General features: G+C 41.5%; 1 protein-coding gene across 2 annotated transcripts in view; it reads right to left on the bottom strand.

Annotated features, from left to right (window-relative positions):
• pdzrn4 (PDZ domain containing ring finger 4) overlaps positions 1 to 13596 on the bottom strand; it is a 45054-nt gene extending 31458 nt beyond the window's left edge. Inside the window, exons 1-2 of one of the 2 annotated variants that reach the window (XM_005455614.4) lie at positions 13445 to 13590; positions 13077 to 13306 (exon numbers count right to left, since the gene is read on the bottom strand). In XM_005455614.4, the coding sequence (XP_005455671.1) occupies positions 13077 to 13145 (69 nt within the window). In that variant the 5' untranslated portion in view covers positions 13146 to 13306; positions 13445 to 13590. Of the gene's footprint in view, positions 1 to 13076; positions 13307 to 13444 lie in introns of both variants that reach the window. The other variant, XM_025899698.1, reaches the window with a different exon arrangement.
• Between the last annotated feature and the right edge of the window lie 323 nt (positions 13597 to 13919).

The following is a 13919-nucleotide window of genomic DNA, read 5'->3' as shown; positions in this document are numbered from 1 at the left end:
ATCAGTTTTAGATGAGCTGAACTAAAAACACTGGAAACACAGATCCTTTAACCTAAAACAGGTAATTCATGCATATGTTGTCTCTAAGTGGTTAAACGGTGGCTTGACCTGTGAAACGGTCTTTGTAGTATGGCTGTATGACTGTTCATGAGTCAGACCTAATGCTCGGATGAAATTAAGCACTAGGACAGCATCTATCATGATGAGCTTCCTGGTGTAAAAATCCAAGACTGATGCCTTCCTTCTCCGTGCCGTAGGAAGGAAGCCATGGATTTGAACCTTTGGTGGCCTAATTCCGGCCTGTGGCCATACGTTTGACACCCTTGGTTTAGTTTGTGGACCTATACAGTACTGTGAAAAAGGCTTGACTCATCCTTCACTTTCTTGTATTTTTTCCTTTCAAAAAGAACGATTTTATTGGAATTTTTAAACTGGTCTTTCATTGACTTCAGCTTTTTCACTGATTTTCAGTCCAGTCCTTGTACTTGACCATTTTCAAAAGGATTTTTGTTTGTTAAGCCACTTAATGCTGATCTATGAATAAGGGATGAATTAGTGTTGTGTCTATAATGAACAACTTAACAAAAAAAACAGTTTTAAAGTTTTAAAATCTTTAGATATTTAGACACCTTGTCATTAGAAGCCTGCTGCAAAAACACACCAGTTGTTCACATTTCTTTCGTTAAATCTATAAAAAATGCCAAAGCTAACACAGTTTGACAGCGTAAAATAGTATTTCTGTATCAGCACGATGCCAAAGAGCTATTAGCCAAAAAGCATGCATATCTCGGCATGCTGTGTACTTAAAAAAATTGTAAAACACTGTGATGCTACATTTCTCCAAGGGGTAGTGGGGAACTTGTCAATATTGATGGAATTATGAAGATAAGTACCATCAGACTACGATTCACCATGTCATACCACCTGGAAAGCATTGATTCATGAAGGCTTCGGTTTTCAGTATGACAGTGATCTCAAGCACGCTGCCAATAAAAGCATCATGGATAGAAAAGCACACAATGGAACTCACTTTCAGGGTGGTTGTAGTAAGGAGGTAGAACAGATCATCTGCAATTTGCAAGGCTGGTGGTTCAATCCCTGGCTGCTCCAGTTTGCATGCCAAATATACTCGGGTGGTAAACACTAACACCAAGTTTTTCCTCAATGCATCCATTGGAGTGTAAAACTTATCAAGTACTGAATAAAATGCTTGTGTAAATGAGGCATTTTGAGGGCTCAGGAAGAGTAGAAAGGCGCTATATAAAAACCAGCATTTATCATTTACCATTTATCAGTCATGGATTGGCCTCCCCAGAGTCTGGCCTTCAATATTACTGAAGCAGTGTGGGATCATCTTGACAAAGAACAGAATAAAAGGCAGTCAACATCCAAAGAAGAGCTTTAAATGTCCTTTAGGAATCCCAGATAATTATTACTGAAGACCATTTGAAGAAGAAAGCTGCCTAAGAGAACTCGGGCTGTGTTGAAGAAACAAAGTGGTCATACCAAATATTGACTTTCAAATTTATTAGAACTGTTTAAATTTTGTTTTGGCCTTATATAATGTATTTTCATTTTTGCCGGTGTATTTCCTACGTACAACTATATCCCACTTTTCAAGTACAATATGAAGAAATGAGGGGTGGCTCAGGACTTTTCCACAGTACTGTATTTTTCCAAAAATGATCAACATCTTTTCAAAGATCTTGGTAACATCCTTTTACAAGACAGTCTCTACTTAAGTTTATTTACTCTCAATGACAATAAAAACAAGCTTTCAACTGCTTAAGACCAAGTGATGCAACTGAAAGATCTGGAGATAACAGTCAAGTGGGCTTTGGGTGCCTAGTCTAGCTATCGTAGTTTCTACAGGTACCAGTTTCTGTTTCAAATCACTGGACGTCTTGGGAAAATAAGGATCATGTTTTCACACTAATTTGGTGTTAGGGTTAAGCTTGGAACAGGTTAGGTTAGGGTTAGACACAGCTGGGGTTGTTGAGGTTAGGTTAAGACGCTAGGGAATACATTACATCGATCAGTGCCCTCACAAAGATAGACACACCAGTGTGTTTGTTCTTTCCATTTTTAATCAAACAGGGATTCCTGTCTGTTCAGAAATTTCCCAAAAGAAGGATTTCTAGCCTTAAGCTTATCAAACTCCAGACTATAAGCGCGGGCAGGTGTGTAAACATACGTATAAGTCATTTTTTACTATGGGCATTTGTTAATTTTCATGAAGGCACTTGTAAGCACAGAGAAGCGTCAGATCGTAACATCCTCAAATGGGTTTTTATCTGTTATTGCAATAACAGCAGATGTTTTTCACTTTTTTTCACAAGCCTTTAACTGTACAAAGAGTTGGTTTGTATTACAGCACAAAAGCTGGTGAGACTGGTTGACACGCATTCCCGAATCACAACAAGTGTGAATAAAGCAGCATCTCTTAATATATATTCACACAAACAAACAACAACAACAACAACATCAGAGCTTCAGCCACTCTGCCATCCAGAGGGCATTTCCCATCTCAGCATAAGGCTTATGGTTACACCCCCCCCACTATGCAGATGGTTTAGTGTTATTCTATCTGTAACTGGACTCGATGCCAGGCTCTGAGTGGGCCTAATGACTCCTAAACCCGAGTTGGTTAAGTGGGAATTCAACACCATCTCCCAGCTGTAACCTAATCTCCCTCTAGACCACCTGGACCTAGGATACACCCCGTGGGTTCAAAACGCACTTGACTGTGAAACAATAACAGTCCATTTGCATTTTTAAGCACACCGCTAACAGCGTCTTCGAGACACATGCAGACACCATGCTGCCAAGCAGACGACACGGAGGCCGTGAAAGAAAAACATCATAGTGGATATTATGATCCCGCAAGCTTGAGAAATTAAAGGGAAAAAAAGGAGATGGGGCTGTTAAAAAAGAGGATGTTTGACTATTAAAAGTATGACTTAAATTTGGTCTCAGATGAGAATCACACCTTCTCTGCCAATGAACTTCTCCAAAGACCGAGAGAAATTTTACACTAACGTGAAGGTTGTGCGGTTTTTATGTCTCAGAAGTTGCGTTTCAGTGCCCCCCCCCTTGCTGTGACAGCCGAATATCTGGTGGAGTATTTTCTGCATATTTCATGCGTATGTGTGCATTTTTCGCAGCAGTGTGTAGGAGCAAATGCCTGCAACATATCCATAACAGCTCCAGATGGTTCGTCATAACATCTGTCTAACCTGACAAAACATAGCCTGCAGCGTGTGGCCATAAGGTGTATTATTGGGTTATTCTGGCACAAGGTTGACTTCAGACTGTATAACAGTCATTGGCTGACAGCACACACATACACACGCACACACACACTGAGACTAGACAAAATTACTGGCTCTCTGTGCCACACGTGAATGACAGGCTGCCTCTGTGTCTTCCACTGCTATCTTCTTCCTTCCAGGGTCTACAGAAAATCCATGCCACCTCCAACGGTGGGGTAATGCCAGAGTGTATTAATGAGTCGGATAGACAGACAGCGACAAACAGGAAAAAGACAGACAGGGGCAGCCAAACGGAACGGACTTGAAACAGTGTCTGGTGACTGATAAGTGATGGGGGGAGGAGGAGGGTGACACTTTGTGTTTTGGAGAGGGCGAGGTTAACAAGGGAAAAAATCAGGAGAATTTGGAGACTTATTGATGGCGGACAACTCACATTTCCTTGCTTTCAATCGCCTCATTCACTCTCACCCTGGCTTTCCCCTTCCAATTTTACCTCCACCTCACCCTTTTTTTCCTCTATCTTGTCCAGGCCACTTGGCTGATCAGTGAGTATGGTAATCAGGGAAAGGCTGATAACAACTGATAAGTCCTCTTGTCAGATGCTGAGGGCTAGAATGACATTTTTACACAGTCGTGAAAACAGAGGGGAAAAAAAGCAGTAAAGCTGGTGAATGGATGGCCTCTGCGATTCTGTTCGTGTGATACGCAAATAGGCATATCTACCTCCGTGCTGTGTAGTTGGGTGTACGCGCATCATGCGTGCGTTCTTTGCCTCGTCTGGAGGGGCTGCAGGGGGAGGGAGGCGAGGAGTGTCACTCTGCCCACAGAAAGGGCTTTCATCCTGGGCTTATCAGAGCCAACACAGGGGGAGATTGTTGGCCGGTGGTGCGAAACGACGACTCTTACTGCCCCCGCAACCTCCCCCACCACACACACTGGACCTGTCTTCCCCTGACTTTGTGACTCCCCCTCAGACACAAACACAGGGACAAAAGCGTGTTTGCTCACAGACGCACAAAGAAAGAAAAAGGAACATTAAATGTGCTTATGCTTCAGTCCACCACACTCTGCTAAGCTTCACACACAGACACACACACTTGTATTTATTATCAAAGATATCCCACATATTTCATTTGTTTCTCGTGCGGCACAAGGATGCTGTTTACTGTATTAAACTGGCACTGAATGATCGCCCGTTTCCTGTTTCCACTTTTGGCCGGCGACCAGAAGACGTGCTACCCACAGCGCCAGCGACGAGGCCATATGCACCTCTAAATCATGTGGTATTATCACCATGCTGTGCACCAATGAGCAACTATAACCATGATGGAAGACACCAGATGATCTGTCTTTAGCAGCAGAGTTCATTTCCATAATGATAGATTAACATGTTTTTTTGTTTGTTTTTGTTTTTTTTGTTTTTTTTTGTGTGTGTGTGGGGGGGTCTTCTTTCTTTTTCCCATACAAAATACAAGTCTTGCTAATTAATTTGACAGATCATAAAAGCAGTCAGTCCTGCAGGTGCACATTGATTCAGCACAGAGGCCTCTCTTTTTCTGACTACAGACAGAAAGTGCACGTAACTGTGCATGTGTGTGTGTTTGAGAGAGAGAAAGACTTGTCAAGTGGAATTACAGTCACAGGTGGAAAGGTCAAACTCAGTGACCCACACAGTCAGACAGACAACTTGTTGGGCCCAAAAAATGCACGAAAAAAAATGGAAAGGTCAGTTCATCCAATACTTTCCTGCGAAAGCTCGAAATCCCATCAAGGAGACAGATATAGACAAAAGAGGCATGTGTGTTGTGCTCCTCTGATAAGGAAACTGTTTTCTTCCTCTGTGACTCATTTATTGGCCCAAACGCATCAATAAAAGTTGAGGCCCGGCAGCAGAAGATTACATTCATCACCAATGCCACCTTTTAGTAAATCCCAGACCTCTATGTTATGTGTATTCCACCTAGTACAACTTCATTGATCATGTTCACCTATGAACATCGCTACACTGGTTGAGAAGAAGCTCCGACCTCGCAGGCAACACCGAAGTCACGGTTGAGGTCGGATTTGGCCATATGGAGGTGACGGCTGTGTGGGTCTGACCACACCCTCGCTTGCTCTGTGGCACTCGCTGGATACCATAGGTGGTGGCAGGATGAAAGGGGTGAATATGTAGCCCCCTTCATGCTGTCTAACAGGCTGGACATGAGGCACAGCATCTGTCTCTGGAGGGCGTGCCTGCAAAAAAGGCTGGCCTAGTTAAAAAGGAGGGGGAAATGGACAAATGTAACTTCAAGGTGCTATTACCAAGACGATGAAATGCGATAACAAGGGTGTAAACGGTATGGAAGTCTCATGTACTGTACTGCTTCCCTCTGTTGTTAAAAGGCTTTTCTGAATGACTATTTACTGCTCAGTGGTATCATCTGTTTTTCTAGCTTATTTATTATACCAGTGCTCAGCAAACATTTAGGTTCCTAAAAGGAAAAAAGTGCCAATTCTACATCACTGCCTGACTGGACCTTCTAGTATTATTTTTAGTAGTAGTTCTTTTTATCAGTTCAGACAAAAGAAAACAAAGAAAACATCTTGCTCACTGTGTACTGGACTTGTGCTTGTGACCTTTAATATTCAGAATTTTATCCTATATCCTACTAACCTAAGGCCCCTTAAACATAAGCCCACTGGATCAACTGGTACCAGTTAACGACTAGTAATTACTGGTTACTGGAAAAAATGAGTATTCCCCGACTGGGTGGCTGTCTGATTACAACCATCTCATGACCTCATGAGTTGTCAGTCAGAGATGTGTTGTATGAGAAAATACATTTTGCTTTGTTTATTACAATAATATGAACAATATTTCTTGCTTTGTAAAAGTGGGTTTGTCTGGATCACTCTTTGAAGCAAAGCGACCTTCTGACCACGTTTGTTGCAGGCTTGCTGTTGCACCACAGAACCTGCAGTTCAGGGGTGTTTGCTGGGTGTGATTACTTTAAATGAAGGCACTCATGCAGAGTAACTGCCCCATGTAATTTTACAGGATCAAGAGTGCAGTATCAATAACGGAAAAACAATGGCATGCACAGTTCATAAAATAGCACCTAATCTACAAGACTGTTTTTTTCTTTGTTTTTAACTAATCCAAACCACACTTTAACTATACTTAGCTGTTATAACTGTAATTTTAATTAACCTTTACTATTTTCTTGCTATCATGCACTCTTATAAATTTTCTTGTTTAGTGGCAAGTGGAAATACATGTGTATCAGCCATTAGAAGTTGAGTGTCTCATTACGCTGGACTGAAATAAAATAATGGGCTGAATGTTCTTCATTGCATGAAATCACAGGTAACTTTTTGAGTTTTGTATCCTGCTCATGTATGTACTTCCTCTCTGTGTGCAAATACAATTGAAAACAATGCAAACTACTTGCTATGTGCTTTACAGTTCAAAATAGGCTCAAAATGTAAACACGCAGACAGGCATGTTGAGAAAATAAAAAGGAGTCTTTAGTAGGGCCTGATCAAGAATCCAGGAAAACACAAAAAGCTGGGATAAGGTACGGCAAAATCCAAAATGAAAACACAAAAAGTAAGCTGGCACAAAGAACAGTGACAAACAGTGGGATCAACAAAGCCAGGCAAGGAAAAAGGCAGGGAAACCAGGCAAGCTGACAAAGGATGGAGGAAGACGTGAGGCTATAAATACACACAAGGAAGACTGAGTGATAAAAATACAGGTGGAAATTAGGGTGGAATACACAATCACAGGGTGGGACAAAGAAAGCAAAACAAAAAAAGACAGGTTAGCTAAATCTGCAGGACTATGTACAATATGTACATCTATTTAGGCGAGGGTTTACACAGCAGGAGTTTATCTGCAAACACTCTTTGATTATGTAGATGAGGGAATAATGCACCGGGTTACAAATGGCTGTTGCATCATTAAAAAATAAATTAATTCATTAAAAAAATAAAATGACATATATTGTATATATCTATCTATCTATATATATATAGATAGATATATAGATATATAGATATAAAGATATATCTAGATATTGCCACACAGTCAGTATTGTCTGGTAAAATAGTGCTGACTTTGCTACATATAAAAGCACAAAGCACACAGGCCCTATGAGAGTCTGAAGGCCAGAGGCTTTGGAACGATTTAACACAGCCACAAGCAAAATCCGCAGAATGGCATTTGCAACATAGTGAATAGAGTCCTGTGGCGGGAGAGTGCAGACACACTCACGCACAAAATTACAAATGAAACACTGAATTGTAAATTGTCTGACGAAAGTCATAAATCTCCCAGCGGCCGCTGGGCAGCTGGGGTCGAGCAGCCAGCAGTCCTGTCAGAATAGTGCAGCTGTCTGAACACAGATAGCCACTGGTGTAGCACACAGCACCAAAGCCTGCAGGCTGAAATCTGGAATTGGCCTTTAAAATGCTCTATTATGTCTTTTTTTTAAAATGAAATGTTCTGAAGTCCTCTGTTCCCATGTATTATACAATATGACCATTTTCAGGGGCAAGCCATTACCATAACTTCAAAATAGCTACAATCTATTTTGTAAGTGTTTCATCCGCATAGACCCTAAAGGCTCTGTCACACCAGGAGATTGTGGTTGTATGGGCTTGGTGTTGTAGTGACAGACATAATTGGTGACCTAGCTGGCAAACAAACTCCTAACTTCTTACAAGAAAGGAAGTTATTATTAGACCTTTAACTCTTTCCCCCATAAAGATGACATTTCACAGTCTCCCCTGTACTCTTAATGGCGAATTTTAACACATAAGTGTATATCAGTAAAGATGTGGTTTGACAACCTTAGAATAGTTTCGGGGGGGGGGGGGGGGGGGTTGTAGGGTAGTTGTGTAGGCAGAGCCCACCCTCACTAACTTCTGATGCACAGGCTTGAAATACAACAGAAATACTACAAGTAGACTTTCAAGGAGTAGAGAGTTAAGACTAGCATAACCAGTTCTTTATAACTGATCATACTTCTCTCCCTAAGGTTGAAGTCATAGCTCAAATACCATGTTTTTTGAGCTGCTCCACTAAGATTTGTGAGGGCTTCTTTCTGGATCTGAATTAAGAGACGGCTAATGAACAAAACTAATAGTTACTCACACATCCTATGACAAAATTTGAAAAGGAATTAGTTGGAGCTGGATCGGGTGACCCTAAAATCCTCTTTTAATTACACTGCAGTAGGAGTAATGTTACCTTTTTTCACTGACCATGTGTTCATACACCACTATTTCATAATAAAAAAATAGCTATAATTGATCTCTGGCTCTCTTACACAGTGTTTTGTTTATCCTGTCTTCCTCCCCACACTCCCTGCATCTCACCAAGCCTGTTTCTGCCAGATGTTTCTTCCTCTTAAAAGGGTGTTTTCCTTCCCACTGTTGCCAAGTGCTAGCTCATAGGGCTTCGCTTGATTTGGGGGAGTTTTTTCACTCTTAGTGTTTTTACCTTACAAAATAAAACACCAAGAGATGACTGTTTTTGTGATTTGGAGCATATGTAAAAACACTGAGTTGAATTGAATAATAAAATCAAAAGCCACCTAGAGGGCCACTAAATATGAAAAGTGCAACACACACAGCACCGGAGCATCTTCAAAAATACTCATGCGAAACATGAGTCCAGTAACACTATGCACCTGTTCCAAGCCCCGCTTTAGCTACCTTATAAGCATCCTTCAGTTTTTCACTTGTTTAATGAGCAGGTGGTGTCCTGTTGGGTAGCACTGTTGGAAGTAAAACAGAACAGAAACACATTTAAAGTCTGCAGTGCTGTGCATGTGCCAAAGTAAAATGAGAAAGGGGAGAAACAGATTGCTGAGAGGGAGCCAGTCAGAGGGAGAGCGGGACTAATGAAGGTTACCGAAGAGGAGAAGTATGAAATAGGAAGGAGAAGAAATGAGTCTGGAATGATAAAAGGAAGAGAGACAGTGGGATTGTTGAGGAGTCTCTCTGGATTTGCAGAATCCCCTCAGCCTCAAGTTTTGGTACAAAGTCATACTGACACACTTACTGCCTGGTGAGCCCTCTATCTTTCTCTTCCTCCACTTTCTTTCACACTGGTAATGAGGACTGTAGGTGTCCGCCGACTGTCACATGCACACCACTGAGCGTTTAACAGTAAGAGGGGGGGGGGGGGGGCTGCTTATATTATTCTTGGACATCTGCCATGGTGCCAGGACCTAGGCAATAGTGTGATGCTGAAATAGGAGGGAAGCATAAGGGTTTCTTTTTGTGCTAGTTCCAGCCAATCCCCATGCAAATGGCGTGATTTATATTACATCTGCTCTACATTTTAAAAATGTCTTATTTATCTGTTATTTGGGCTTGTTCTCTTTTATTTTCCTTTTGGTGCCATTTGAAAGCTAATTCATAGCAATGCCAACCTTTTGAAAAGTGAAAGTGGTGCAGTTCTAGACTGCAAATCGGGAAAAAAAAGTGTTGGGAGACATGCATTTTTGTTCTCTTGCTGACATTTGGATGAGTGCATCTGTGTCATATAAAACAGTAATAATCATTGAATTGCATTTGCTCTTATGCCAAGCAGAATGATGAAGATGCCACAGACGTATAAAGATGGATATAGCTTTTGGGCCTAAAAGTGAAGGAAAGGTGGTCTAAACCAGGCTTGGCTGAGTCATCTGCGAATGGTCACCATAGCCCTTCACCATTTATGTTGGTACTTGATGGCACACCAGACTTACTGCAGTCATCTTATGAACAATAGGTGTCGCCAATCAGAAAAAAGCCCTCCATATCAAGATTAATACTGCAGGAGAAGAATTTGAAACAAAGAAATAAAAGAAACTGTGGAGTTTTCTTTCTTCTCCAAAGAAATTTAAAGATCGTGAGGTGTACAACAAGCCTAAATCGGGCTTTAGACCTGGTAGTTTTTTAATGGCCAGACATAGTTACTCCTCTGACTGCAAAGACGAGTAACATTGTGTACTTTATACTAAACTTGAACTTCAAGGCTTTTTGTGGCTTCAAGGATTTTTGGTTTTTAAGACTTCTATATCATCAGTGTGATTTTTTTTCCCTTCAAAACCCCCAAAATACAGCACAATACGTTTTTAAGCAATAAATTGCAAAAAAATAGAAAAAAAGAAAATATGCAAAAAATTAAAAATTTTTATTTTTATGTCAGAAATTTTTTGGCAATTATTTCATCATTCAGGCTTTAAAGGATTAAATGGTTCTCCACAAAGCAGTTGGTGATGTCACAATGTTGATGTTCATCTTTTATTGGCAGTCTACTGTTCTTACAGGTTTTTAAGACCGCAGCTATTTTGCTGGTAGCAAAGAGCAATCGAAGCACAGGGAAACAAATAATATTGCAATTATTTCTTGTGTACATAAATTTAGAGTTTTAGAGATGATGGTGTTATCTGTGCATGGAATCAGACTCCAGCTAGATTTTTTATGCAAGCATTATGCTACGTCCACACTCGTCATGTGTTGCTTTGAAAGGAGTTGCTTGTGGACATTTCAGTATCTGGTTGCTTAAGTATCCATCCATCCATCCATCCATCCATCTATCCATCCATCCATCCAGGTCTGTCGCAGGGCTAACCTGGGTAACTCTCTAACATATGTACTACCTGGTCACATGTCAATCAGCGGTATCCTGCACTCTCATTGGTAGTTGCTTTAGTCCCGCCCATTGCAATTTAATCCCTAGTCATTTACTTTATATCAGGGGTCCCCAACCTCATGGACCGGTTTATGTCCGACAATATTTTCACGGACCGGCCTTTAAGGTGTCGCCGTTAAATACAACAAAATAAAACCACTACTGGTACCAAAAAAAGAAGATTTATTCATAACACACGGGAAAAGACCCAGGGAAACCAAGTTAACGCTAAAAATTATTTAAAAAATAATGATAAAAACCCTGAAAACCATCAATTTCACACCTGAGCCTCAACTCTCGCAGCCCGGTACCAAACGACTCACGGACCGGTAGGGCCTGGGGGTTTGCTTGGACGCAACTTTAGAGTGATATCAATCCTCTAATCTAAAATAATAAACACATTTAAGACAGCAATTGGGTATGATTTAAATGCTTGTATACTCATAATCTTATAACTTTGCTGACTACATCCATTTAACACCTCTTTGACTGCACTGACTGCATTCAGTGTTCCAACATATCACAGCTACGCCTTTTGTTTTGGCAAGTATGTGCAAGTCCATTAACAGTTTCCTACAAAAGCAGCCGCAACCTCCTAGAGTTTCTCTTAAATTGACGTGACCAATTTTCTTGCACTCCACCCAGGCAGACAACACAAACATCCACCGCCTCATTAAAAGCATGGGGGCATTTAGTTTGAAAGCATAACGAGCTTGAGATTGCAGCGCTGTGAATAAGGCTCATAAAAGCAGCATCATGCGGTGGTGGAAAGTTACGTTAATGACAGTATATTTGTTCCATTTTAGAGAGGTCATAACAAAGACGCCTACGGCTGCCTTGTCGTCATTAAACATCATTAACATCAACTAACTGACAACAAGCTGACATTTAAAGTATGAACCCCACATGTATATGCATATTTATATATATATCTAAATATTTTCAGACCGACACTTTGGATGATAGTATATGATTACAGTTTATTTTACATAGCAAAGGAACTGGCGTGCAACAACACTGCTCAGTCTCATCATGCTGTATCTAGTTTCACTGCTGTCTGTAACAGTGTAAGATACTAAATGATGAATGAATTTTGGCCCGATGTTTGCCAGCACTGTTCCCGACAACAGAGATGATCCACACACGTTTCCTCCCAGTGATGTAAAGTGTGCAACTGAAAATTACAAGGTTATCCAACCTTTACTTGCTGTTGAAAGTTGTCTTAAACACCTGAAACCTGCCCAGTTTCCAGAAAGGAGTCAAAGAAAATATTGATTTTTGGCTATATGTTTTTCCTCAGCAGATTCACCCCATCTAACAATCCCTGTGTAACCAACAGCCAAGCACTGTACAATATAACAAGTTACTCATTCACCACATTTTACAGTAATGCAGTGTTTCCGAAGAGTCGCTGACATCATTAGTATCTAAAATAACAAGGTGATCATTTTTTTCTTAATCATGTGTTTATTTCTCCCTCTATATTTTAGGACTTTCACTTGAGCATTAAATTGGAGTAGCTGAACAATTCCTTTTTTTTTTACATGACAGCAGACAGGAAAAAACCCCATCATATGTTAGGTCACAGAAGTCCATTTCTGACAAACAACACAAAGGAAAACAGCAGAACACATTTGCCGGCTGTGCTTTGAACTGTATTGCTTCTAGACAGTCACAGTCAGAGGAGATGTGATGAATTCCCCCGGAGCCAGCTCGGGAAGAAGAGCTGAACTTGTTCTCACATCTCCTGCTACTGAGGAGAAATAACTAGCTTCACTCACTTTGATGGAGTAAAGAAATACACACAGAGACACACACACATACACATACACCCACTGGCTCTTTGCCTGTCTGCTTGGAAGTAACTCATTTTTGTGCATCTCTCTCATGTACCCTGTCTTTTTTCTTCTTCTCCGGGTTTCCCACTCAACCCGGCTGCTTTCCTATACCTCCCTTCTTAGATTTGCTCTCAATTTTCTCAGTTTATACTCGTTGTTGAGGGTTTTTTGTTTCGCCCTGACCCCGATCCCTTTCACACACCGTCATTAACATTGTCACCTTTGCTCGTCATTAACTTTATGGCAATGATTATTCCGCCGGCGGCGGCGCACTCTCCTTCAAGTCTCACTTACCTGTGCGATCTCGTAGAGCAGTTTGTAGTGTTCCTCCCGTTTCTGCAAGGTGCACAAATTGCAGCCCATTCTAGTTGTCAGGGAAACAGTGCCGAGTGCCCGCTGGAGTGTGTGTGCTGTCTGCGGTGTGTATGAACTCCCCCTTGGGCGATACACACTCAGGCTCCTCTTCCTTGGCTCCCCCACACCTCTTTCTCATCCGTGTATCCTCAGAGATCCCCTCTGTCGCTCTGAGCGCACCACACACGTGTTTCAATTCACTGTTTCAGCGCAGGCTCTGGAGGTACTACCTTCAGTTTGTGAAGTGGGTGTGTGTTTGTATGTGTTTTTCTGTTGTGTGAATCAGTAATTAGATGAGTAAAACGCACCTGGCTTTCTTCCCCTCTTTGCCTGTCACTCCTTCCCTGGAGTCTCACTTGCATGCCTACATACACTCTCTCCCTCCACTCTCTTTACTCCACCACCTCCTCTCTCAGTGTGAGCACACTCTTGTGCATACACACACTTTTGGCTCATGGAGTCACACCTCCTCCTGTGGCAGGCTGCCTACACATGGCTGCTCCTACTCCACCTCATGAATAGATGGCATCCTCATTGGCTGTTTAAGGAGAAGGGGGCTGGGAGAAAAAGAGAGGAGGGGACTGCTCTTATCTTGGGAAGAGTCAGATTCTGAACATCAGTGCTGTTGCGTGTAAGCAAAGGGAAGGACAGGCTGCATGCATGCATGTGTGTGTGTGTGTGTGTGTGTAGTAAAGGTGGGCAGATAGATCCTAATATCGATAGTATCTGTACTTGCATGATTGGATCGATTATCTACGCTCTAAGTTAGATATGTAGCCCAGT

Source organism: Oreochromis niloticus, linkage group LG17 (assembly GCF_001858045.2).
Source record: "Oreochromis niloticus isolate F11D_XX linkage group LG17, O_niloticus_UMD_NMBU, whole genome shotgun sequence".
In the NCBI taxonomy this organism is placed as follows: Eukaryota; Metazoa; Chordata; class Actinopteri; order Cichliformes; family Cichlidae; genus Oreochromis; species Oreochromis niloticus.
The sequence above is the reverse complement of the archived record's forward strand: the minus strand, read 5'-3'. Positions and strand labels throughout refer to the sequence as shown.